Source organism: Cynocephalus volans, chromosome 10 (genome assembly GCF_027409185.1).
Source record: "Cynocephalus volans isolate mCynVol1 chromosome 10, mCynVol1.pri, whole genome shotgun sequence".
In the NCBI taxonomy this organism is placed as follows: domain Eukaryota; kingdom Metazoa; phylum Chordata; class Mammalia; order Dermoptera; family Cynocephalidae; genus Cynocephalus; species Cynocephalus volans.
In genome coordinates this window covers 9099638-9127395 of record NC_084469.1, presented here as the reverse complement: position 1 = coordinate 9127395, position 27758 = coordinate 9099638, and the positions used below count along the sequence as shown (strand labels likewise).

At 47.8% G+C, this 27758-nt stretch overlaps 2 protein-coding genes and 1 pseudogene across 2 annotated transcripts; 2 read left to right on the top strand and 1 right to left on the bottom strand.

Annotated features, from left to right (window-relative positions):
* Positions 1–1324: 1324 nt before the first annotated feature.
* Positions 1325–5441, top strand: TOB1 (transducer of ERBB2, 1). The gene is made up of 2 exons (XM_063111473.1): positions 1325–1586; positions 3580–5441. Exon 2 carries the CDS (start codon positions 3718–3720, stop codon positions 4753–4755), a length of 1038 nt encoding a protein of 345 aa, XP_062967543.1. The 5' UTR covers positions 1325–1586; positions 3580–3717; the 3' UTR covers positions 4756–5441.
* Positions 5442–17232: 11791 nt separating this feature from the next.
* Positions 17233–17630, top strand: LOC134388534 (small ribosomal subunit protein eS24-like; annotated as a pseudogene).
* Positions 17631–23176: 5546 nt separating this feature from the next.
* On the bottom strand, positions 23177–27532 carry WFIKKN2 (WAP, follistatin/kazal, immunoglobulin, kunitz and netrin domain containing 2). The gene is made up of 2 exons (XM_063112955.1): positions 27332–27532; positions 23177–24697 (listed from the first exon to the last, which is right to left on the bottom strand). Exons 1-2 carry the CDS (start codon positions 27530–27532, stop codon positions 23177–23179), a joined length of 1722 nt encoding a protein of 573 aa, XP_062969025.1.
* Between the last annotated feature and the right edge of the window lie 226 nt (positions 27533–27758).

Below are 27758 nucleotides of genomic sequence, written 5' to 3'. Positions count from 1 at the left end.
GTGTGAGTTTGACGTCTGTCTCCTGGATACCAGACAGCCAATCGCCTGGTTGCTAAGGGACAGCGCGGCCAATCCGGCGTCGTTGCTACCTGTGAGTAATATTTTTAGCTGAGAGGGACGCTCGGTTCCACTCCCAATGTAACTTGGTGAATTGCTCGGTGCAGGTTGTGAAAAAGGCGCTGGCCCGCCCCCTGAGCCCCTGTCTTTCCCCACTCCCGAGGTGTGGGGGAAATTACCAACTGAAAATTACCTTTAGCGCGCGTTACAGGAAGGCGCCTGTTTATTCTGTGCGCCTGTGTGCAAGCCAGCCCTTGAAATGCACGCATGCATACATATACACTCAGATACACACGCAGTTTGGCATCCTGCCGCCACACGCTGGGCGTGGAGGCCTGGGCTGGCACGTTTGGAATAAAATGTGGTCTTTCTTACAGTCTCAAGCCACCCCGATTTCCGAGTTGCTGCCGGGTCGCACGGGGAAGTCTGAGGTGCGACTGCGGAGGCAGTTAAACTGTCACCTGGGCAGGAGGTGTGGCGAGGTGGCCTCCCTTCCCCACCCCCAGCCCGGCACGGCAGCTTTGGGTTCTGCAGTTGCCACTCTCTGGGTGGCAGTTGGCCTAGGCCCTGAAGTGGTTAATATTCAATTAATCAGGTGCACCAGTCCTGGTCACAGTTGGCCCTTTCTCTGGACCCTCTGGGGGTGGGCTGGAGTAGCCTCGGTAGTCATCCACGAGTAGGGTTTTCCTCAGTCACAATCCTACTCGGGGAGGGCATTTTCTGTACACGCTCCCCTCCCCCTCGGGGCCTTGGGCTCCCCTCCCCCTTCTCCCCCGCCGCTTCGCCACCTGCTTCGCTCCCCTCCCCCTTCTCCCCGGCGCTCTCCCCCTGGACCGAGCGTCAGCCGCCCTACCCCACCCCTTTCGCCCTCATTGGCACGTCCCTCCCCCAATCGCTTTCCAAATTTTCTCTTAATCCCTCCCACACTCGCCCCTCATTGGCCTTCCTGGTCAATGACCAGGCCCCCTCCTGGTCGCCGGCTCATTGGCCCTCTTGTAGCTTGAGGGGTGTGGCCTTCCCCACCCCCGCCGTCCACCGCCCGTAGGACATGGGCAGGCGGGACTTGGCCAATGGCGTCGGGGGGCAGGGCAGGGGCGGAGCCAGCTGGCGAGGGTCGGGGGAGAGGAGTGGGGCGGGGCGGGGGGATGGTTACGCCGCCCGGAGCTGTGTGACGCGAGGAGGGCGCGCGCTCCCCCATGGAGGGGGATGGGGGCAGGGAGGAGACTATAAAACGAGAGGTGGGGCGCGCGCCGCGGCAGAAAGAGCGAAGCTCTGGCCCGGCTCGGGGTGGGTGCATTACGGGGACGCTGGGCCGGGGCACCGGGCTGTGTGGAGAAGTGAGCGCGCTCGCCTGACCCAGTTCCCGCCACCCGAGCTCCTGGGGCCCGCCCGAGGCCTCCGTCTTTCGTCCCCCGCCCGACGGCGTCGACGTCTTGCACTCGGCCAGCTCGCCGTCCCCGAGCCTCTCGTGCCCCCGCCTTGCCGCCCCTTCTCCCCCGCCCGCCGCCGGTCTGTGGTGGAAGCAGCCCGTAAGTATCGCGGGGCGGCGGGCGGGGTCGGCGAGGAGACGGGAGCCCCGGGCTGAGGCACCAGAGGAGGGGCTGCAGCGTCGCGGGGCCCCGGGCCCTCGGGGACGGCGGCGTCGCGGCCAGGGGCGCGGAGGGGCAGCCGCTGGGACCCGACGGGAGCGGCTCCTGAGGCCTGGCCCGAGGCTGCTCCGAGGGGCGCCGGGGCGGGTGACCGGAGAAGGGCGGCCCGGGGCGAGCTGAGGGGCATCGGGAGTTGGGGCGCCCGGGAGGAGCGGCGAGCTCGCGGGGGAACGCTGGGGTCCGAGGGGGCCGGTGACCGCCGAGGTCGAAAATGGTGCCAGGGAACCGGTGCTCCCCCGGGCTCTGGCCGGGTCGCCGGAGCCTCGGGCGGGGGGCGGGGAGCAGTGGGTCAGGTTACGGCGGGGGGAGGGGAGCGGCTGACCCAGCTGCGGCCGGCGCCCGGACCTGCCCGGTGCCCGGCCGCGAGAGGTGGCTTTTCCACTTCCCGTGGCCTTCCTCCTGCTCCGAGGAGGCTCGTACCCTCTTCCTCCTCCTCCACCTCCCCTTGCTGTTGCTGCTGCCGTAGCGCTTGAGCTGTGAGCAGAAACCTAATGAGACCCAACTGGCTGTTTATGTAATTCCTCACACTCCTGGCTTAAGGCGTTGCTTTAAAACTACCTTCCGCCGAGCCTGAATTTCGCTCAGCTGCACCTTCAAGCAATGGGGCTTAATCAGCTGCCTTTGCCAGCACTCAGGCTTTTGGCTTGGAAAGTGTTTGTAGTTTGGAGGCAGCCAGGGATTCTTTTCCCTTTGTCACCACGAATATGGAAAATGGAACAGACGGATTAATACCAACTTGACTTTTTAAATGTCATTTTTAATCAACTTCAGTGATTAGAACAGATCCCCTCTGCAAATATCTTCTGTTTGCCCTTGATCTTTTCTTATCCCCACCCAGTGCTGATCCAGCAAACGTTTAAAGGTCGACCTTATCATACATGCCTCTCCGGCTGTTCTCTTATCGTGAGGGTGTTTTTAAAATCAAAATAAAACTTAGAAACTCTGCCCTTTAAACAGAATAAGCAAGAGTTTTAAAATTCATTGTTGCTTCTTTGTATTTTCAGATTTTAAAAAATATACGTTGAGAAGAAAAAAGCACAGAGAAGCTCGGTTATTGTATTGTGTGCCCTTAGTACATTAAAGACCGCAACTACATAGGATACTTTGGTTCATAATTATTCACTAAGATGACAATTCATTTCGTATTTAGTACCTTTAATTTTAAATTGTGTACTTATTTTTCTTTTTTCTTTTTCTAAAGATGACCAGTAAGGGGATCTTAACCCTTGACTTGGTGTTGTCAGCACCACACTCACACAGTGAGCCAACCGGCCATCCCTATATGGGATCCGAACCCATGGCCTTGGTGTTATCAGCACCACACTCTCCCGAGTGAGCCACAGGCCGGCCCCCTAGAAATTAATTTTTCTAACTTCTCGAATTTCTAAATGTTTAGCGATAGAGCAGATTTAAACAGTACATATCCAACATGAACTAAAATATAGGATTCAATTCTAAAGCGGTGAATAGCAATAAAAACTGTCCAGCTTCTAAAAGTGGCATATTATGTGTGTAGGGGTGAGTGGGTGCTGAGTACAGTTTCCATTAAATATTCTTTTGAGAATTGAGGGAAGGAAAAAACACCACCATATTCTGGAAGTATTTTTCCTCTTGGAGCTCTATCCAGAAACAAAGTAAATAATGGGGTTTGAACTATATATCTACATTTTCCCATGAGATATTGAACTTTAATAAACAATTTTCTATTGTATGTTCCTTTATTTTGTACTGATATTTTTCAGGCTCTTTAGCCTGTTTGGGTATTTTCAAAAGTGAAATTACTCTAGGGGTAGGGAAAAAAAAAAAGGTCATGAGATTTACATTACATTTATCTTACTTGGACATGTTTGCTTTTGTTTTGTTTTGTTTTAAGGAACAAGACCACTCAAGGTGAAGGATAATCTACTAATACCAGCACTTTGAATGAAAATTTGTTTCTCTGCCACAAACTGAACCTTTTTTTTTTTTGGTGGGGGAGTTGAAACAATCCTTACTTTGTGGCGTAGCAGCTATGCAGCTTGAAATCCAAGTAGCACTAAATTTTATTATTTCATATTTGTACAATAAGCTTCCCAGGAGACGTGTCAACATTTTTGGTGAAGAGCTTGAAAGACTTCTTAAGAAGAAATATGAAGGGCACTGGTATCCCGAAAAGCCATACAAAGGATCAGGGTTTAGATGTATACACGTAGGGGAGAAAGTGGACCCCGTGATTGAACAAGCATCCAAAGAGAGTGGTTTGGACATTGATGATGTTCGTGGCAATCTGCCACAGGATCTTAGTGTTTGGATCGACCCATTTGAGGTTTCCTACCAAATTGGTGAAAAGGGACCAGTGAAGGTGCTTTATGTGGATGATAATAATGAAAATGGATGTGAGTTGGATAAGGAGATAAAAAACAGCTTTAACCCAGAGGCCCAGGTTTTTATGCCCATAAGTGACCCAGCCTCATCATCCAGCTCTCCATCGCCTCCCTTTGGTCACTCTGCCGCTGTAAGCCCCACCTTCATGCCCCGGTCCACTCAGCCTTTAACCTTTACCACTGCCACTTTTGCTGCCACCAAGTTTGGCTCTACCAAAATGAAGAATAGTGGCCGTAGCAACAAGGTTGCACGTACTTCTCCTATCAACCTCGGCTTGAATGTGAATGACCTCTTGAAGCAGAAAGCCATCTCTTCCTCAATGCACTCTCTGTATGGGCTTGGCCTGGGTAGCCAGCAGCAACTACAGCAACAGCAGCAGCCATCCCAGCCACCACCACCGCCACCACCACCACCACAGCAGCAACAACAGCAGAAAACCTCTGCTCTTTCTCCTAATGCCAAGGAATTCATTTTTCCTAATATGCAGGGTCAAGGTAGTAGTACCAATGGAATGTTCCCAGGTGACAGCCCCCTTAACCTCAGTCCTCTCCAGTACAGTAATGCCTTTGATGTGTTTGCAGCCTATGGAGGCCTCAATGAGAAGTCTTTTGTAGATGGCTTGAATTTTAGCTTAAATAACATGCAGTATTCTAACCAGCAATTCCAGCCTGTTATGGCTAACTAAAAAAAAAAAAATGTATCGTACAAATAAAAATGCACAGGCCCAAGGGGGATTTTTTTCACCTCCTTGAGATTTTTTTTTAAGCTTATAGTAAGGATACATTCAAGCTTGGTTACAAAAATAAAACATGCATCATTTTTCATTTGCCAACCAAGCACAAAGTTATTTTATACTGACTGTATATTTTAAAGTATACTCTCAGATATGGCCTCTTACAGTATTTAAAGATATAGCAAGGACATGGCTGATTTTTTTTATATAAAAAATTGGCACTAATAAGTGGGTTTATTGGTCTTTTCTAATTGTATAATTTAATTTAGTACAAAGTTTGTAAAATATCAGAGGATATATATATTGTTTCTACGACATGGTATTGCATTTATATCTTTTTACTACAGTGATCTGTGACAGCAGCAGCTTCATGTTGTATTTTTTTTACTGAAATTGTAAAATATCCATCTTAAAGACATCGACTATTCTAAAAATTGTGTACAGGATATTCCTTTAGTGGTGGAATTAAAATGTACGAATATTTGCTTTTTCAAAAAAAAATGTATTTTCTGTTAAAGGTTTAAAGATTTTTGCTATATATTATGGAAGAAAATGTAATCGTAAATATTAATTTTGTACCTATATTGTGCAATACTTGAAAAAATGGTATAAAAGTATTTTGAGTCAGTGTCTTACATGTTAAGAGGGACTGAAATAGTTTATATTAAGTTTGTATTAAAATTCTTTAAAATTAAAAACACCTATTGTGGTCTTTGTTTTTTAGCCTTTGCTAAAGGTCTACCTCTGGAGTTATGTTATAAATGTTAATGATAGAGAAAGGCCCGACTCATTGAATCACAAAGGAGTAATGGCAAGCAGTTGCTCTACTAGTGCACCAGGCAGTGGTTTGCCTCATAAAAAGTTGTCCTATCAAAACTATGTAGCCAGTGCTTGGGACAGCTTTATTTTTAAATACTCCCTTAAGTCCACGTTTGTCTCTCCATGATGGGGATGGTACGTTGAGCCTAGTCAACCCAATTTTATAGCAAGTTTTAAAAAAGTGTCATGCTGACCTCTAGGAGAGAGTCAGGTGGTAAGGTGAAATTCACTCATGTAAACTGAGAGGGTTTATTTGAAATGTATATGGAGAGAGACCATTGGATCAGTTTTCTGTTTTTGCATGGGAGATGAATAAATAACTCAGAAAACTTGCTGTGTAAAGCAGCTGGCCTAACTTTAAAAAGATTTAGGTCTGTTTACTAATCCTTACACCTAAAGTTCAGTCATTGTAGCTAGAGAATTTATGATCAAAATGTATTCACATGTTGCTAAATGTTAGTATTTGTGTTCGTTTTACCATCAAAAATGTTGACTTGGATCTTTTGCAAGTAAGTATCCAACCTGCTGGTTTGGGAGGTTTAAAGATTAGTTATTGATAGTGGCTTGATGAGGATGGAGTTGTTTTCAAACTGTGAGTTGGAAAGAAGAACATTGTGTTAAAGTAAAATAAGTCATTTCACTGCTTAAATGTCCATTGATAAAGTGTTGGCAGTATTGGTAAGAAAATTGTCTTGAACTGGGAGAAAAAAATAACTGTAGTTTTATAGTAAGAAACCAGCACTGTGTGGGTTACCAGTGAAATACATTTGGTCTCAAGTGAGTTTTTTTGGACACAAGTCTATAAAAGCCTTTTGTCACTTACCCATGCAATTTGAGCAATAAAAAGTTTTAAGGGAACAAGCACTGGAAATAACAGAGCTAAGCTGTTCTGTCAGCTCCATGGTGAGGCCTTTATCCTTTAGTGGACAGAATGAGGCTATGAAGAAGTATTGGAATACTGAGTGGAACTGGCAGAGATCTGGTGTGCCAACACTTACCAATTATGTGCTTTTGTGATCATGAAGTTTAAATAACTAAAAACAATCAGGGTAATGGTTTTAAGCTCTAGTTTCTGCTAGAGGCTTTTTGGTGAAATTATAGGCTTAACTTGGAGGAAAACTGCCTATAAGTGAGGAAAAACTCAATGTATTTTTTCTGAAAATCAGAATAGGGCAGCTGGACAGAAACAAAACAATAGAATTTTTAACAGTCTGGAACACCAGTACATATATTCAGATTTGAAATATTGAGCTTAATGTAAGTATGAATATGTGTTTCAGATCAGAGGGAAATATGTATTGATGAAAATCTTAGGGAAATTATCTTGATTGGTTTCATGAGAACTATTAGTTTGATTTGAGCTTGGTGTCTTTGAGGACTTAATAAATTTTTTTAAAAGAATGAACAAAGGCCCTGATTTCATGTCCTTTTTGCTCATTAGGAATGGAATTTTTTAAAAAGGTGTTTTGCCTAGCATGTCTTAGAAAAGCTTACGTCTTAGTCCCAAATCTTTTTCTCCCTACTGTGCCACCATGCTTTTGGCCCTCTGTGTAGAGATTGTTTTGGTTGATGGTTTTATGAGTTAATTATCTTCCTAGGTCTTTCCCATCTTCTTGGTTCCTGTAACTATAGATACTGTAGATGTCCAAAACACTGTCTTACAGATTGTGTAACTCATTGACAAGTGAAGAAAATGAAACCAAAAAGTAGCTTTCTGCGTTTAGTATATTCCTTTACTGCCCATGCCTTATCTTTGCTAAATCAGGTACATTGTGAAATCTCTGAATAGCTTTCATCTATAATGGATAGCAAATGTAGGCCTTCTTTAGTCAAAATGCCTCCATAAAGATGACAATGTTTACTAACTGTGATTAGTTAACTCAGCTTTTTTTTTTTTTTTTTTTTTTTTTTTTTTTTAAGATGACTGGTAAGAGGATCTTAAAGCTTGACTTGGTGTTGTCAGCACCCTAACCGGCCATCCCTATATGGGATCCGAACCCATGGCCTTGGTGTTATCAGCACCACACTCTCCCGAGTGAGCCACGGGCTGGCCCTAACATAGCCTTTGAAGGTGAAACTAATGGTGTCCCAGAGTTTTAAATGGGGTTTTTTTCTAATATGTGTTGGTGTTAATTTCATTCACATATAGCTGTCCTATGTAATGGCATTTTAATTAGACTTAATCTAACAAACCTTCTGGACATAGATTATTTTAAAATAAATCACTATCATATAAATAAAAGTATGTTTCTTTGGACATAAGCTAATAAAGTAAAATGCTGGCTGGAGACATTCCTTCACACCCTTTCCCTACACAAACAGAAAATAGCATAGGCATGGGATATCAAATATATGTCCTTGCTTGACTGGAATGCATGTATTTGTCAGAAGCCAGATAACAACTCTACTGCAAGAACAGATAAGATAGCCTTATTAGAAGACAAGTATGTAAAGTCGTCACTACTGAATGAAACCCATTACATTATTTAGAACCAATCAGTTGATGCTTAATCAGTTTGGCCCAGGAGGTCACCTGAGATCAGAGCTCTTTAGTTTTTGTGGTATGTAGGGAAGAAACTATCTTCTTGTTTAAAGGATCTAGGGTCAATATCTGTGTACATATAATTGGAAAATTAGTATACTTGTGTTTGTTAAAGACTTTTTTCAATCTTTCTGATCATTCAGTTAACAAATACATAGCACTTACTATGTGCCAAGTGCAATTCTAACCCAGTTTATAGACTGGGGGTGGGAGTAGGGAACTGAAACACAGAGAGCTTAACTCACCCAAGATTGCATGGCCACCAAGTGGCAGACTCAGTATTCAAACTCAGGTCATGGTCCCAGAGTTCGTGCTGTTAAGCACTATGCTTTGGTCTCTCAGATTTGTTGCTATTCTGATTTGAAGTTGGAAATAAAACCATTTTTGATGTATCAGCCACATGTTTTGTAGAATCTCTACAAAAGTGTTAATGAGAAGGGTCTAGTTGGAAGGCTAGTATGTAAACCATGCTTAGAAGTCATGATGATGTTTTGGAAAAGATACTTTATATTTCCATTGGCTGTTAACTATAATTATAGGTGATCTGGAAATGCTTTTAGAAATCGAGTTATATCAATGCTCTAATTTTGTTGGTTTTCTTAATCACATCAATTACTTTTCCCATCCTAGAACCACTGGATAATTCCCTGAGACAAAATACTAGATTTAGTGGCAACATTACTTATAAGTAAAATTGTAACCATTGACCCCCTTGGCTATTTTTACGCACAGTCCTTATCTGTGCTTTATTGATAACACTCTAAAGAAAGGCCAAGTGACTTACCAAAGTAGTATTCAACAGTGTGTTTCTACAATGATTTGTTTTTAAATTACTTTGAAAAGCCACCTTTTTCAAACCCTTGTAATACATGATTTCTATATGTATAGATTTTTTGATAAATGGTCTTTTTACTTTTACTTTATAACCTTCAGGAAACCAAATGACCTCTTATTTGAAACTTGCTGTGAAAAGCTTTCTTGAAAAAAGTCACAATATATTTTGGCTTAAAATAAAAAAGTGGTAACACTTTAGAATCATAAGCTATTATGGATGAACTTACATACCTTTATCGTTGCTATTAGTTTTGAACATGTTTGAACAGTAAACACAAAAGCCCATTTTAAAAATGGCTCAGGAGAATTTCTTTAGTTTCTATATGGATTAAATTCTATTATACTAAGTTGCCTACTATTTAGATTTTTGGGTTAATTAGAATTTCACTGGACCAGGGCCGGCCCATGGCTCACTTGGGAGAGTGTGGTGCTGATAATACCAAGGCCATGGGTTCGGATCCTATACAGGGATGGCCGGTTTGCTCACTGGCTGAGCATGGTGCTGACAACATCAAGCCAAGAGTTAAGATCCCCTTACTGGTCATCTTTAAAAAAAAAAAAAAAAAAAGAATTTCATTAGACCATATATTGCTGAACCCTTAGATGGGCTTCTGGAGGTTTAGACTGGGCTAAAAGTCTCATTATTATGGAATTTAACTTCTAAGTAGTAAAGTTTACTCTGCAATCATTTCTCTGTAGTCATGTGCCTACTGCATAGCAATGGACCATATTTATGATGGTGGTCCTATAGATTATATTGGCTATACCATATAGATTGGATGTGTGGTAGGCTGTACCATCTAGGTTTGTGTAAGTACACTCTGTGATGTTAACACAACAACAAAATCACCTAATGACACATTTCTCAGAATATATCCCTGTTGTTAGGCAACACAGGACTGCATTTGAGTTCTAAAATTTTATATTTCAGAAGACTTACTTTATACATACAGTCTGTGAGTGAGAACTTTGAGATCATCTCGCAATTAAGCAAACCTTAGAAGAAAATATTTAATTGGGAGGCAGTTCATGTCTGGAAGCTATTTGAAATTGCGGTTCTAATTCCTTGCTTAATCATATTCAGTCATTTGACTCAGATGGCTCAGTTTATTCATCTCTAAAACAGGTACGGTGATATTAATATACTTCCTTGGGGAGCTATGAGAACTAATCACTGAGCTATTAAGAGTTGTCAATCAGGGACCAGCCAGTTAACTCGGTTGGGTTCTATCCCTGTACTAGCCAGCTGCCCGCCCACCCCCAAAAAAGAGTTGTCAATGAACTAATAGAATATGTGTCCTTAGGGGCCGGCCCATGGCTCACTTGGGAGAGCGTGGTGCTGACAACACCAAGTCAAGGGTTAAGATCCCCTTACCGGTCATCTTTAAAAAAAAAAAAAAAAAAAGAATATGTGTCATTGGGGCTTACAGTATTAGGAAGACATGAAGTCCAGAATTTTAGCCATGTTTGTGGTCTTTTGAAATCACAAAAGTAAATGAAGACCATAACTGTCTTCTTTTATCAACATTTTGTTATTTAGTCAATTATTTTCATCAACAGAATTAAAATTCTACAATAATGTTCTAAAAGTTATTCTACTCATGTTTCAGTAATATCACTGAGTTTGTATTTCTAGTTTTGAGGCACTGAAGGAAACCAGTGTTTCACCATTCTTTTTCATACAACTGGCAAATTGACTTAAATCCAGTATACTAGTTGATGTTCCTTTTGGAAGCAGCCAAAAATGTTTGTTAAATTAAAATGTCCATGCTGTTGTGAAAAATATTGAAGTAGTTGTTCTTATTTTAAAATATTGGCTCAGGAATAGAAGTAGTTAAAATGTCGGTCTGGTGGTAGATATGTCATATGGATAATGGTACTAGCTTTATTTTAGTGCAGGTAGAAAAGAAGAGGAGGTTTGCTTTACAGAAGGGAAAAACAGTGAGGACTTGGAAGGAGAAACACATTCCATCTGGCATTATGAGTACTTACTTCACTGATAAAATATGACCAGTGTGCAGAACAGAGAACAGGTGTAAAATATTTTTAGACAAACCTTGGCATATACTCTTAGGTCGCATCCCTTCTGTCTATATACTCCTCAAGTGTTTCGAAAATAATTGTGGAAAAAAACACATTGACAAAATGAGCTAGACATTGTTTTTATGGGTTTTTTTTTTTTTGCACTGAATGTTAAAAAACAGAAACTTCCTTCCCGGCCATCAGGTTGCAGCTATTTTTAAACACTGGTTCTCTCCATGCCCTTCTACAGCTCTTGAGGTCTCTTTTTCTCTTCCTTCCTTAGTAGTGTTGAGAGCTGGAAAGATATGGAGCCATAGGCTTTTTTGGTTTATGAAGGCTGGGTTGTATGTCCCCCTAAAACCAGATTCTGACTTGAAACAATTTCACACTTCCTTTAGGCCAGAAAGAAAGTATGATAAGCATGGACATGACATCAGTCTAGCTTGGTTTCTAGCAAATGAGTATAAATTGAAGACTACTGGATACTGACAGAAAGGAGTACTATCAGTATTGCATCAGTGTGGTTTAAGAAATGGAATCATAGGACCCTGCTAATATTGTCCAGTTTAGTACAAGATCCAGATACCTTGTGACACAGGTTCAGTAGTTCCTAGGCATAGTCTCTTTTTCTGTTTTGCGCAAAATGCAGGTACTCTTTCAGATGGTTTTTCCTTGCCGCCCTTCCACCAACCATCAATCACTGCTAGTAAGGATGAAGGTTGGATTTTGTTTTGTTCTGTAGTGATGAGCATGCCTGCTTTTCTTCACTCTGATTATCCAGATCTGCCTGTGGCCCTCAGAGCTCTTTCCCCAGATCTCCTTCTTCTGTAAACTACTTGCCATTCTACAATTCTGTACAGCCCTGGTGACTTGTTTTCTGCTAACTCCTTTCTATTTCCAGGAAACATGATAAGGATCTCTAAACCATATGAGTACAATACTTAAGATAGCTGAAATCCCTGGGCATCCTTTCTAGAAACTTAGGTGTCATCAGGGGCTCTTTAACTAAAGACTTTGAGAACAACCCCATTTTCACACAGCTATAAAGCATTTTACCTGCGGAAATTTCATCTTTCTGAATCTTACAAAAGATCAGACAAAAGGAAGGAAACTGTGTGGTTTTTTTGGTAACTTAGGAAGAAATGTCTTTTGGAAGGAAACTCTTGTTTATTATCTTAACCACAGAAGTTCAAAGAACTTTTCGGGTTCTGTGTAAAAGGAATAGAGAAATGGAGTAAGACCTTATCTCCCCAGGAGAATCTGCCAAAAGAGAAGGAAGAGTCTGGGAGCCAGCAAAAAGGGGGCTAGGGCATGTCTTCTATCTGCCTTTCCTTCAGGGTCTGGGAAAGGTGGAAAGAGCAGTAGAAGAGACAGCATCTGTCTACACTGCCCTGAGACTTGCCTTGAGAGTCCCTTGATGGAAGTTTTGCAGAAGTTCTGAGATCCAAGACAAGTACCCCTAGTCCAAGCACACCACAGTTTCCTGATGACTGTTTTCTTCCAGATTTTGAAGGAAGGTAGGTAGCTGAAGGATGATAATTTTGATTCTATAATGAAGTCCTATGGACTCAGAGGGAATGACCAACCTCAGAAGCTCGTAATAATAGCCAACCCTTCTGTAGCATTTACTATGTGCTAGATACTATGCTAAGCACTTATACATTTTAACCACTTCACCTTACTGCCCTCTGAAGGTTGTACTATTTTTCTCATTTACAGATGAAGAAATGGAGGCAAGAAAGCTTGTGACAAGAGTCATGACCAGTAGAGCTAGGATTCGAAATGTGAGATTCTGTTTACAAAGCCCATGATCCTTAACCATTACACTATACTGCTCTTTTGGATGACCTCCACTGGTAGGTAGACTTTATAAAAGAACCACCCTGATTATTTAGAAGACGTTATCTAAAATGCACTTTGTGCCAAGTTTCTCTCTCCTGCACATCCAGCCTGGTCGTGTAAGTGGTCATTTGTTCAGCAACCCCAAACTTGTTTTAATATCAGCCTTTGCCAGGCACAATTAGGAAAGGGAAATCTACTGCAAAAACACAATGGAATAAGGTATAAGAGTCTGAGGGCTCTGTACTAGTTTTATTTATCCACATCACCATTTCTCTCTGGATGATCAGATTCTTTGAGAGGTAACTATAGCACTTCACGTACTGAAGTCTTTGGTCCTGGGCTTTAGTACTTACGATAGCAAAAAGGTGATGTTGACTCAGGTGGCTGCTCTGGGCTCAGATTCCGTTCTTGTCCTTAAATCCTTTCTCAAACAAGGTGAAATATGATTAATAACAGCCCCTGTGTTTATCCACTCAACACATTTATTGAACATTTACTGCATTCAGAACTGGTGGTGATACATATAAATAAACCTTTAGAACCTCTCAAGGAACTTACAGTCTAGCAAAAGATAACACACAAGCCCTAATAATCCTAATACACAGGAAAATGTTGAGGTCTGAACAAAAAAAGGAAGAGACCATGCCCATCTGAGGGATTCTAGGTCTAGGAGGCGTTACCAAGTCATGAAGAATGGATAAAATGTTTATTGGGAGTACCGGGGGAAGTCTGGGCTCCCTCAGTTTCCCAGCTCCAGTGGAGGAACAGCCACTTGAGAGGAAAAACTTGATCGTGGTTCTTTCCCTTCATCTAATGTGTCCACAGTTGGAAGAATGTGTGCTGCTAATCCTTGGGGAGAAAAGGCAGAGGAAATCAGAAATAGAAGCTCTGTTGCCAGCCCATTACTCCTGGGAGAAGCTGCCTTTGAATTTGGCCATTTAATTTATTTTTTTCACTGTTCCAAGATCTGTACAGAAACACGGGAGGTGGTTTAGAACTTCTTTATTCGTCAAACCCAGGGTTGCGATGGGGAGGATGGGTAAGAAGTCCAAGGACAGAAGTGATGCTAGTGGGGGTAGGGGGTTGGCAAATTAGGTTGTATAAGGGATGGCTCCAACTCCTATCTTTCAAGATATATTTTCATCTTAAAGTTTATCCCAGAAACAACCTCAAGCTAGAAGCTCCCTCTAGGGGTCATCTCATTTGTTTTCCTACCTCTGGTGACAAAACTTTTTGCTTTTGTGATGTCAGGGTTCATAGCAGGTACCACCCTTCCAGAAGTCGGTGACCATGGAAATTGTTGTTCACTGCACAAACTCAGACACCACCAAGTTACTCCCACTTACTGCCCCATCACCACACCCTACCCCTGGTCAGGGAAACAAGTCTTTGCAGAGCTCAACTGTTTCATTTTCCAGTTTAGCTTTTTGGATGCTTACCATGTCTTCTGGTTTGAGTACAAATAAAAGAATAATGATTTGGAGGGAAAGCTTTGTGTAAATCTCAGTCAGAAATGAACAGCCCCAAATAACTTTTCCGCTGGGTTACTGCCACTGGGCCATGTCCTTCCCCAGGCTCCCCTAAGTTTCCTTTGTGGCTAAGCACTCTGTCATCCACTGAAAATACCGCCAGAAGCAGGCCAGTCTCTTTCATGTGACCTGGGACTGTTCAGAGAGCATCACTACTCTGTACAAAACATGGATCCTTCTTTGGAGCAGAAAACACCAGCATCTGGTACATGTCTCACACCAACTTCACTAGCGGGGATAGATGTTTAGACCCCACAATTTTCCCTCCAGACTCCTTGGTAACTGCTAAGAACTAAGTAAGAATGCTCTGTACTAGTGTAGGGGGCTTCATTAAGCCTCCAAATAACATTACTCCCAGTGATCCTGTATGAGAAAGAACATGGGCTTTGGGGTCAGACTTTGAATTGAATCCCACTCACCCTTAAATAGCTGAGCCCTATTTGTTAAACCTGTTCAGCCTCGGATTTCCTATCTGTAAGAGAGGGTTGAAAAATTCTACATGGTAGGTTTTTCATGATGAGGATGTAAGATATAAAAAGCATTAAGCATAATCCTCTTCCCCACATAGAATTACTTAAACTCTCTCTACTTATCAGTGAGAGAGGACTTGAATCTCTCTCTCTCTCTCTCTTTGCCTGTGGCTTAACCTCAAGGGCATGTGCTCAGCCTATTTAGAGGAGATCCAATGGCCTTAAACATGTCTTTTCATGAGAATCCTAGATGGCAGGTTTCATAATCCATGATGGTTTATTAGCAGGGAGAAGGGGGAAAGCAAAAGTGAGAGGAAACCATACTTGAGTATTCTTGAACCTGTGGTGGGAGATATTATACATGGGGTGAAAGGCATGGGCTTTGCAGCCAAATACCACACTTCGGTTAGTTTCCCTGTTTGGCCAGGGACCTTGGGCCAGTTATTAAATCCCCCTGAACCTCAGTTTCATCCTCTCTGAAATGAGGAGAATATTAAATGGAGGTGAGTAATATATACCTCACAGGGTTGTGAATATTTAATGAGATAATGCACATTGAGCACATATTAAGTGCTGTTAGCTATTAGTAATGGAAATTATTAACCTGCCACCAGGGCATCTAATTGGTAAAGGGTCCCCACCTCTGCAAGGCCTGTGATGGGGATGGGCTGCCTTCTGTGTCAGTCTCACTAGCTGCGTTCTGCTCATCCATAAACACCAATTTCTCCTCTGATTAGGGTCACAGGGTGAAATTGTTGGTTTTGATGATTGTGAAGATTGCTTTGAGTCTGTTATTGACCATACTAGGGCCCTAAGCCTGTTTCCCTTTTTCCTCTGTTGCCCCTTTGTTCATTGAGACTGGGAGTGGTACTTGAAATAAGAGGTCAGTAGAGCTGAGCTCTGAGGTGTTGGAACTGGTCATGCAGGGTGGAGAAATGTTCTTAGGGCCTCAATGGAGGTCCCAGAGGTTCCCCATCTCTACCCAAATTACTGCACTTCATCTTTTCTTACTGTGCCACCAACTGCACAATCCATAGTGTGTGTGTGTCTGTGTGTGTGTGTCTGTCTGTCTGTCTGTCCCACTTTCCCTCTCCAGCTGCCCTCATCCTGGACTCTTCCCATGTCAGCAGAGAAGATTGCATTTATTCTCACTTTGCTCTCCAAAGTCAGCTGTGGGGACAGGGCTTGTTCTCTCCTGATTCTTGTTCCGGCCATGGGCAGGAAGCGGCAGCAATGATCCACCACCAGCTGGAGCAAACAGGCAGTTCTCCAGGGGCAACTGGAGAAGTTGCTGAAACACAGTGAGGTTAACTTGCCCACAGTCACATAGCCACTATATGAGCGCAGGCGGTCAGACTCAAGAGTCCCTGCTCTTCCCTGACTTTGGCCTTTTCTCATTGCCACCCACCCTGGACATCAAGAAGATTTGGGGACCCTGAAGCCTAAAATACCTGGTTCCTCTTTTTAAAGGCTTATGTAATATAATTAAAGCAGCAATGATCACTAAAATAATTCTTAGACCTCTAGTCAGCACTTCCAGGCAAGAAAACATTACAGCTGCAGCACGGTGTCTCTGAAGAGCTGTTGAGTCACTGGCCCAGTGTTAGACTGATTCCTGGGAGGCAGCAGCTGTCCTGGGCACTGTGCTGTGCTCCAGAAGGACAAAGCCTATAGTTCCTCCTGTCTCCTTCCTATTGGCAGCCCCTTTCTATCTGATTTAGCTAAAAGTTTGGAAAACACATCTTCGCCTGAGTGTCATGGCTGTTGGTGCTGGGGAACGGGTGTGTGTGTACTAATTTGCCTACCTCTTTAGGAACTCTGGGATACTGAGGAAGGCCATCACGAATTTTATTTGCCTGAGGTCCTGTAAGCCTTCTGGGAGGGAAGATGAGGGGATTCTGAGGCCGAGGTCAGGGTCCAGAGACAATGGAGGTAATTAAAGAGCTCTTGTAGTAGGTTGGCAATATACGAGCGAGTGGCTAATGAAGAGGATCCCTGGAGTCCTTGGCAGGGCAGGAGCTTGGAGTTAAAAACCATTAGAGTAGTCCCCCTACCCCTACAAAAGCCCTCTACCAAAGAAAACAAGAATTATGTGTTAATCCTTTATAACAAGACTGTGCAATAGAATTTTCTGTGCTGATGGGAATATTCTGTGTCTGTGCTGTCCAATATGGTAGCTACTAGCCACATGAAATGTAACTAGTGCAACGAAGGAAGTATTTTATTTCATTTGCATTCATTTACATGAATTCATTACTGACTATATTGGAGAGTGCAGCTTTAAGCCTGTTCCATAAAGCCTTGGTACTCCCAGAGGTCAGGGACCAGTTAGAAGTGGTGGTTATGGGTTTCCTAAGGATCAGCCGGCATCATGAATGACTCAGTAACTATCCAGACTGGGAAGTCCATGACCAACTGACTACTTCAGAGGAAACAAATGGTCATTGATGTTCTTCACCCCAGGAAGGCAACAGCACCTAAGACAGAAATTTGGGGAAAATTAGCCAAAATGTACAAGACCACACCGGATGTCATCTTTGTATTTGGATTGAGAACCCATTTTGGTGGTGGCAAGACAACTGGCTTTGGCATGATTTATGATTCCTTGGATTATACAAAGAAAAATGAATCCAAACATAGACTTGCAAGACATGGCCTGTATGAGAAGAAAAAGACCTCAAGGAAACAGTGAAAGGAATGCAAGAACAGAATGAAGAAAGTCGGGGGACTGCAAAGGCCAGTGTTGGTGCTGGCAAAAATCAGGAGTAAAGATTCTGCGATGACTTCATCTGTGATAATTATGTGAAGTTTTCACAAGAGGATTAATAAGTTGTAAAAAACTTAAAAAAAAAAAAGAAGCAGAGGTTATGGATGTTCAGAAGGAGAACTGTCATTTGGGGTCCACAGCCTTTAACTGTGATGGTTAAAATATATATCTATCACCTTGGAAAGAGTTTAGTCACTAAAGTCAGACAGACTTGGGTATGAATCTTGTCTCTTTCATTTATTGACCCTAGGACCTTGGGCAAGTTTCCTTTAATCATTTAGAGTCTCAGACACAGTATTTGTAAAATAGGAGACTAATACCTACCAGGGCAGCTCTTCCTCCATGAGGTCTATAGAGCTTGCTTCATTCATTCAACAAATACTGATTGAACACCCTCTTTGGCCAGGCCCTGTGCTGGGTGTACAGAAGTGAACAAAGCACAGCTCATCTTTGCCTCCTGCCGGTTGTAGGGTGGGATTTGTCAAATGATGAAATAGTAAAATAACATCTAGCTCAAAGAGTGTCCTGAAGGGTACACTGGACAGTATACATACAGTGCCTGATTCAGAGTTGCTGGTACTCACCTGTCCACGCCCCCCCTCCTGGCACCTTGCTTCTCTCCTGTCGAGGGTCTGTAACAATGCTGCAGGCCCCCTCTTTGCTTCCGGCTGTCCACGCAGAAAGGAGACAAAAGTCACTATCTTCTGCCCTCTCTTAAACTACAGACAGAATTGGATGTGTCCCTCACGACAAAACAGAAAACAAATTATCAGGATGGGTGCATCTTGATCTTGTCCGGCGCTATCCTCAAGACTTGAAAAGAGCAGAAAGCATCCAAGTGCCCCACTTCACCCCTGACAGCCACGCTGGGAAAAGGCCCCACCTCTGAGAGAGTCCAGTGAGGGAGATGTTGGAGCTGAGTCCTGTTTTCCCCTCATCTGAGTGGGGTTGAAGGTGGTCAGAGAGTTGCTGGAAACCTGGATGCCAGAGTAATTTGGGACATGGACACAGGGACTCCAACCTGATCCTGAAATAGAATTGCTGAAGGGCTGCAGAGCCGAGAGGTGGGAAGGAGAAGAGTGGTAGGCTTGCCCACCTGCCTGCCCTCCCCTCACCTTCAGGAGAGTGCCAGCTGGAGGTTTATTCTTCCTCCTGACACGGCCTGAGAGAGGGGTGTCACTTGACCTCAGGCACATTCCAGAATGAGGCCATGGCCAAGAATAGGACCCAGGAACTCTGCCACCCATCCTGCCTACATTAATCACACATTCCCCAGAGTCAGAGGGAGGCCTCAGACTCCTTGGGGAGGTGATAGGAAGAGGAGGAGGTAGAGGTACCCAGAAGTAGAGCTGGGAAAAAGGAGAGAAGACCCCAGAAAGGCCCCTTTGCAGCCTTGCGGACATCCGGGGCAGTAGCACCATGTGGCCTTTGGTCCCATGATCCTTTGTCCATCCAACAAACCCCTCAAGTGCTCTGTGAGCCCCTAGGCAATTATTCTGATCTGGATCAGTGTGAGCACAGAGGGAGACAGGGACTGGAGAGTGCTTACGCAGCCTGGGGACAGTGGAGGCTTCCCCGAGGAGCTGAGTCTTGAAGGATGAGTAGGCAGAAGGCTGATGTCTCGCTCAGGAATCTAGGCCATGACTGCTTATGTGTGCAATAGAAAAATACATGTCACATGGTGAGGCCATAAACAGCCTGGGGTGAAGTGCATGTGGCACTGGGGCAGGGTGTGTGTGTGTTTCACAGCATAACATGGCTGTAAGAGCCCTGAAGTCAGACTGGTAGGATTCAAATCTTGGCCCTGCCACTGAACAACTATATGATCTTGGGCAGGTTTCTTATCCCCTCCGGCCTTAGTTTTCCCACCTACAAGACAGCATTCCACTCATACAGTTGCGATGGAGGTTACAAGAGATGGTGTCCAGTGCCTGTCACATAGTCAGTGCTTGCTCGTGCTGGTGTTGTTAAAACAGGACAGTTGACAGAGGGCGTTCTCCACAGCCTAAGCAATCACTATGAGGCTCTGTACTTCTTCTCCCCCTCCCCCAGTCAGGTTCTGTCCCCGATCCCTGCTCTCTGGCCCCACTGTCGGGATGACATCAGACTACGGAGCAGCTGGCTAGACAATGGAGCAGAGTGTCTGTCCTAGGAGGCTGGAGGTGCCGGGGGAAGTGGAGGGTGGAAAAGGCCAAGCTGCCCTGCCTCAGAGGCCTTGGGGCTGGTCTGGAGGCAGCCACGGAGAAGCAGCCTCTGAAAAGGCCAAGAAGGGCTAGAAGGGAAGGAGAACTGAATGGACACAAGAAGGGGCAGAGTAAGCATCTGGTGTAGACAGGGATGCAGGTGAACCGGGCCTTGGCGAAGGAGGCCTTGATCTCCCTATGTGCTGGGGCCCAGGCTGGGGCCAGATCTCCCAGGCTGCTGGCAGCCAGGCCCTGTGAACTCAGTCCAACCTTTACCGAGCACCTCCTAGTTGTATGAGGCATAGGGTAACAGAGGTAAAACACTTAGCTTGGTTTTAAAGGATAGAAAAATAAATGCCATGCAGTCGGTTAGAAATTATAATAGATTCGAAACCACCCATTCCCTAAGTGCCCATATTTTCTGAACCCCAAGTCAGCCTGTGTAGAGTACTCAGTTTGGATGTACTCTGTGAGCAACAGCGTAAAGCATTTGAAGATGTGGTCACCGAACCCGTGAAGCCCACGGCCCAGAGGGTGATGGGAGGGAGGGCTTCAGGTCCCAGGGGCCTGCTCTTGGCCAGGGAGTCGCTGAGGGTGGGAAGGGACATGGGGCGGCCACTCTTTGCCAGGCTCTGTTTCCCAGCCTTTTTGATTCTGTAAGGTTAATAGGGTCGAACTCCCAAGTTTCCATAAAGTGATCTTACTACCCTCTGTTTTATGGATGAGGAAATGTTTTACGGATGAGGCTCAGAGAGATAGCAGGTAAGTGGCAGAGCCCAGATTCAGACCTAGATGAGCCTGGCTCCATGAGTTGGGTTTTCTCACTCAGTGGGGCTGGAGTATGACAGGGTCTCCAGGTCTGGGGCTGTGGGTGGGCAGGGGTCTGGTGAGAGGAAGCCCTGAGATGGGACTCCCCTAAACCTCACACCTGCCCAGGGATGCAGAACAGTCACCTGGGCCTCTGCTATCCCAGCCCAGCCAAAGGACTCAGGCCCATATTTGCGCAAGTGGGGGTGAGGAGGGTGACGGTGCTGGCATATGGACACTGGCCTCCTCAGGTTCTATCGTGATGGGCTATTTGTTGGGCCACCCTGGGCTAGAAGCTGGTGCGACAGAACGTCCCCAGATCTCCTTGTCCTCTCTGGTTAACCACCCCGAGCAGGGAGGGGCCCAAGGCTGCTGTCATACTGTTGGTGGCTGAGTTTTGTGCTCAGTGTTCTCCCAGTGGTGACTTGAGAAACTCCCACTCCTCTGGCCTCTCTGTCCTCCCAGTGTGGCAGCCTGTCTTGTCTTCCTGCTCCTGCCCCCTCCTCATGCCCTTATTGCAGGTGAGATTGGCTGGGCTGGGCCTGGCCTGGATTCCTCCTTTGGGCTGTGGCCCAGGAAAACCCAGGGAAGTGTACAGGGAAGAGGTGTCTCTTGTGAGGGACAGACAGGCTGCAGGGCTCCTGAACATGTCTCCAGGGTGGGTAGCAGCCATGAGCCTCCCTAAGGCCAGAGGCCGGCTGTCCACATTCCCAGAACCCAAGCCCCATGCCCTGAGCATGCCTAGGGCTTTAATCCAGAGTGGTCCTGGGACCAGGCCTCGCCCAGAGGCCCCCTGGGGAGTCACAGTGGGGCAGCATGCCCCCTTCCTGCCCCACTCCTGCCTCCTTCACCATCTCACCTCTGAACCCGACACCATCTGCACCTGACCCACCATACTGCCATAGTGGGGTGGGGGCACCGAGACTGCAGGTCAGAGCACCTGGCCTAAGCCCCACCCCTTCCTGCCTCTGTGCTCTTGGACAAGTCACCTCACTTCTCTGGCCTCAGCCTTCTCATGCATAACTCACAGGGCCAGCTGAGCACCACAGTTAGGGAGCCCTGGAGCTGCGAAGTGGGCCTGAATATTTGCGGTGTCCCTCCATTGCCCAAATAGGGTCCCACTGGCCAGGTTTCCTTCTGGTGAGGTCACCAAAGCAAATGACACTACCCACTACCTTTTTCCCTCCCCCTCCCCACATTAGCCCAAACAAATCATACAAGAAGGGCTTTTGATACTATGCACTTTTAATTGGTATCTTCCTGTATTTAAGGAAGAAGGGAGGAGGACGCCCCTCAATGGCCTTCTTCAGCTTTGGGGGGACAGGGACAAAATGAAGGGTGGAGGAGGGCGTGGGGGGCAGATGCAGAGCTGCTAGGGGGCTCCTAAGTCCTCTATCTAGGGGTGGAGTGGCCAGGCCCACACAAGAAGTCTGGAAACACAAGAAACGTACCAATGAGCTGCCACATCCCCAAGCCGTCCCTCGCAGGCCTCACCCAGAGCCTCCGTCCCAGTCCCTGCGGGCTCCTGAGGCCACCACCAGATGGGAGCATTGAGCAGGGCTCCTCCTCCTCCTCCAGCCGGCCTCCCCTTCTTTCTCCTTCACTATCCTCCCCACCCTCCTGCTTTTTCTTCCTTTATTTCTCTCGCTACCAAAACAGATCCTGGGGCTTCTATCTGCTCTAGGTCCAAAGAGGCCTGTGGCACATGGCAGCACGCCGCCCATCAGATGGAGACACTGGACGGCTGGGAGGACAGCTGAGGGTCTGCTCTGGGGTGCCCTGGGGTCAGGGCATCTGTGTTCAGGCACTCTGAGCTGGGCAGTGATGGACATCTCTCTATGGTCCTAGCACCTGGCACCCATCATGTGTTCAGAAAATGTCCATTGAGTTGAATTGAACAGAAGTGAATCAATGGACCAGTGCAGCCAAGGACAAGAAACATGTGTTCTGGAGGTGCCATGGTGGCCTAAGAGACACAGATGACACCCAAAGGTGCCCGTCCCAGCAGCCTCCTCTTGAGGCAAGTTGTGCTCTAGGTCAGGCTACGCTTCTGGCTTCCCACAGCCCACCACCCCCAACACCGAGGGGTCTATGCTCACAATGACCTAGAAGTTTGTCCCAATGACTCCCTGGGCCCTCCTGTCTCTCCCCACCCACCTCCTTTGCAAGCCAGTTAATTCAACTGTTCCTGTGACCACCATGCAGCCGCCATCTCCTGAGCCCTGTCTGGGAACCTGCCTGGGGGTAGGATGGTTGGGACAGCAGGGGAAGGATGACCGCAAAGGGAGGTAAGAATGCCGGAGCAGACTGGTCGTCAGGAGTAACTCACATGCATCTATTGACTTCTTTTGTCTCCCCTAGCTAAAAAAGAGATGGACCCCTTATTGAACCCCCAAAATAGAAGGTGCTCTAAGATCCTACTGTGGCTTCTTTCTGACACATTGGTGGCTGTTTCCTTGCAGGCCCACGGCTGTCTAATCTGACCTTGCCCGGTTTGCTGACTGAGGGGCATTGGGGGTAGGGGTGGAAGAGGGCCAGGGAGGGGCCGGGGCGGGGCTTCAGCGCAAGCCCAGGAACTCCTTGAGGACGTCGCAGGTCTTCTTGTGCATGACCTCGCGGAGCTTCCTGACCCGCCGGGCGCTCGAGGCTCCCACAAAGCTCTCGGGTCGCAGTATGGCCATGCCGCCGTCCACCTCCCCCATGATGATGAGCGGCGTCTCACCCACTGTCACATTGGGGCAGGGGCAGGCCCAGTCCACGTGGAGCAGTGTGACCTCCAGTGGCTCCCGGCCCAGGAACTTGAGGCCCATCTTCTCGTCCTTCAGGACCTCATCCACGGTCACCAGGGCACGGCCTGAGTCAGGCTCCTCGGTCAGCTCAGAGATACGGCCCAGGATGACGAAGTCACTCCGACAGAAGCTGGTCACGAGCTTCTGCCGCGGCTTACAGGCCCGACAGCGCTGGTTCCCCCGCGGGAAGGGGCACGACTCCTCGCAGGCCTCACGGCTCTCAAAGTTGTTGCCGTTGCCCTCACAGCCACCGTAGACAAAGGACTGGCACTGGCCCATCTGGCTGTTGTAGGCCCAGCGAGGCGCGTAGGCCTTGCAGGGCCCCTGCAGGGCGGGCAGGCTGCACACGGCCAGCGGCCCACTCATGCAGGCCAGCATGCAGGCCTCGTAGGTCTCAAAGTGGTTGAGGTTGCGGTGGCAGTGGCCAAAGGTGAAGGTAAGGCAGTTGTTGGCCTGGGCATCGAAGTGCCAGCGGGTCTGCTCCTCCCCGCAGTCTTCACTGTCAGGGGGCTTCAGGCACTCGGCCGCTGGGAAAGCTGTGACATTGGGGCTGCTCCCCGAGGTGGCCGCAGCCTGGCCCCCCCTGACCACTGACAGTGGGAAGTCAGCCCTCAGGACCCCAGCAGCATTCCGGGCCGTGCAGGTGTAGATGCCGGCATCCTGGGGCTGGGCGTTATAGATGACCAGCTGGGCAATGTTGGTGACCACCACGTTGCCACGCACATGGTTGGGCCGCATGACCACATTCTCCCGATCCTCCAGCTGCTTCTCCCAGGTGATTTCAGGCTGGGGCCGGCCCACCACATCACAGAGGAAGCTCACTGTCTCGCCCACGGTGACCGACTGGTGCACAGGGTGGTTGAGCAGGGCTGGAGCCGCCACATCCAGCCCAGGGGTCTCCGGGGAGGCCGTGGTGGGACGCACGGTGGTCTCGGGTGGCGGAGGGCTGGTGTTGGGCCAGGTGAAGTGATAGCGGCAGGTGACAACGGCCAGCGTGATGCCCTTGGAGCAGGCCTCAGCGTCCATGTAGCAGCGGTTATAGTAGGTGAGGCCATCCGAGGCACAGGTAAAACTGGGCTCCTTCTCACAGCGGTCTTTGCATTTACACACGGGCTGGCCATCCCAGATGTCACACTCAGAACCCTGCTGCAGACACATGAAGTGGTCGCACGTGGCCTCCCGGGGCATGCCCACCGGGCCCTTCTTCCCTTTCACATCCATGTAGCGGGCTGCCACACAGCTCTTGGTCCCGCACACGTTGGGGCAGCACTTCTCATAGGTCTCACACTCCTGAAAGAGCCAAGAGAGAGGCCTGGCCAGGGAGGGGAAGGGACAGAGAATGGGCTCCCCACCCCACCCCACAGCTTGAGGGTGGGGGAACCAACATGCACTCACCCTCCAGTATGAGCAAAACATTTGGTAATAGTAATGGCTAACATGTACAAGCCTCTGCTATGTGGTAGTCCCTCATCTAAGAACTTTGACACCTGTCAACTTATCGTGCCCAGCACAAGCCAGAGGTGGCTACAGCCATTATGCCCACTATATGGATGATGATGACTGAGGCACAGAGAGGTTAAGTAATTTGCCCAGGTTCACACAGCTAACAGTGTGGGAAGACGTGGACCATAGATCTCTAAAAGGGCAAGTTTCTTATACCATTTTACAGATGAGAATGCAGATTCAGAGAGGTGATGGCCAAGTTCACAGAGACAGGAAGTGGTAGGAAAGGGTGTCAAGCTCCAATGGACAGGACTCTGAAATGGTGTTTTTTCTTCTGCATCATATAGTTACCACAAATGAGGTGTAGTTGAACATGTGAGACTGCCTTTTTGTCTTTTTTTCATCGGGTGAGGATGCTCCGGCAACTTGAACAGGCCACCCCAGGTGCTAAGAGAGCAAAAACTCTGGGACCCACACCTCTCTTCCCCTTGAGGAGACCAACCCACACACCAGACACAGAGGCTCCGATGAGGGCCCAGATTCGTCCAAAGCCAGGAGTAAGGGCAGATGCCAGGGGCCCTGGATGCCAAGTCTGGCGACTGTGGGCTGTACCGGACCCAGGTGCTCAGCTGCATGTGGGATGTTTCGCGCAGAAAGCAACAAGGAGAAAAGTCCCCTTGTATGGCAAAGGTCAGCAAGGCCGTCAGCGAGGACTTGCTGGGCCGTAATCCCCTCTGATCTTCTGTGGAGCCACGTAAGGCATTAGTTTAATTCCTCGAAATGAGCAACATGCTCCCGGAGCCCACACAAACAAGGGGCTCACGTGGTGTTTTCAACAATAACACGTCGTACCCACTGGGCAGGCAGCAACACTCCTAATCCCCCTCCAGGTAGTAACTGTGTGAGTTACTCCCCACTAGGGCTGGCCCTTGTCACTTGGACTTGCAGTTCAACCTCTTTGACATTCCACATCGGCTAAGAGGGGGAAATACCCCCGCCCCGGCACATGGAGCATGCCTGCTTGACTTGTTTACTGTTCTCCCCATTTTGGCTCAGAATGGGGACTTTGTTTTGCAGCCTTGTTTGGCATAGGCTTCCAGGCCACACCAGGGGAGGCTTTGGGACAGGGATGGGCAGCTCTCAGAGCTGGGGTCTAAGGGGGAGAGACCCTGGCGGGAACTGAGGGTGGGAGAAGAATCTGCTGTTTGGCCGGAGGGTAATGCTCTTCCTTAAAGACAGTCTGTCCCAGGAAGCTCCTTCAGGACCCGGAGGTCCATGAAAGGCTGGGTCCTCAGGTGCCAGGAGGAAGGAAACCTAGAGGGGACCCTTAGAAACTTTCGCTGAAGGGACTGCAATGTCCCCATAGGCAGTCTGAATCCCCAGCCCCACACAGGTGCCTTTGCCCACAACATACAAAACCAGCCAGGGTCTCCCTGTCCCCATGCCCACCTAATTTCTCAGGCTAGCCTGTGCCAGTGAAACAGGCTTCCCTGCAAATGGAGCCAACGAAAGACATGACCTCAGCTGGATGGGAACAGGCCCCCTACATCTTCCTCTCCCTCAACATCACCATTGCCCACTGGCAGCATCTGGTCTGAGAGGCCTAATTGTCCCCTGGGCCACTGTCCCCAGGGCAGCCCTGTGCCCTCCTGTGTGTATCCAGGCATCCGTAGGAGCACTAGGATCTCTCATGCTCCTTGGTCATGCTCAGCCCACACCCGCATCCTGGAAAGACTCTGCACTGCCCTCAGAGCTGGCTGGGCTGGGCAGGAAATGGTTCTTAGAGAAGGTGCAAGTACCACGAGCCCTTTGCCTCTGGGGGGTGGGCAGGAGTGGCCCTTGGGAGTGACCTGGTTGCTGGGAGATAATTGCCCTAGAACTGGTCCTGGCCTGCTGCAGTGTCCTCTGATGAGAACAGAAGGCAGGACCAAGGAACCTGGAAGGATGGAACTTAGTCCACTTCCCTCCCAGGGACACCTGGAGGTCTATTCAGAGCTGTTCCTGCCTGCCCTGCCTGATAGCGTGGTGGCTGTCAGGGTCAGGGTCCAAAGCCCTGGGGAAGTGGCCTGGAGGCTGGGTGAAACTGCAGCTTTGCTGTCAGACGTGGGCTCCAAAGCCACCTTTCCATCACTGGCCACAGTGCCTCATGCCACTCCCTGCTCAGCTCTGCGCATTGACTGTCTCATCTGTGAGCAGGCTGCTGATGTCCACCATGCCGACGTGTTGCGCCAGTCCACACCATGTGCCTGGCACAGGGCTGGCTCATAGCGGCCCTCAGCAAACATGGAGAAGGAACCTGCGGATTCCCAGTCCCTGATGAACTTGGTCATCACACCCACCTCTTCTTCCTGGCCTCGGGGTTCCTAGATAGGCACCACACCCTGCTTATCTCCAGGTAGACAGGGCCTATGTCCTTCCTGGTCCTGGGCACTCCCAAGGCATCCAACCCTGCAGCTCCCGCCCCCTCACTAACACACTCACCTGGTCTGTCTCACACTCCCGCTTGCAGGTACTCTGCGCATCCACCCAGAGGTTGGGGTTCATGTCATTGGGGCAGATGCCAGCGTGAGAGTAGCGGATGGGCGGCAGTGTCAGGCCCCACGGGGGCACCATCAGCAGCAGCAGCAGCGCTGCCACCTGCCCCCAGCGGGGCCAGAACCAGCAGCATTCCAGGGCCCACATGGTGCAGTCTGTGGCGGCCAGAGATCCCCGGCTCCAACGATGCCAGAGACTGGGGCTCAACAGGGCCTTCTTCTCAGGGGCTGGAGACACCTGCCCTCCCCACCCCAGCAGGCTTCCTTGCTAAGGCTGCTGCAGCCGTGGCTGCCTCCACCAAGTCAGTGCAGCCTGCTGGGCTGTGCGGCTTCAGATAAAAGAAAGGTCTCTGGAAGGAAACTCCCTCTCCTGA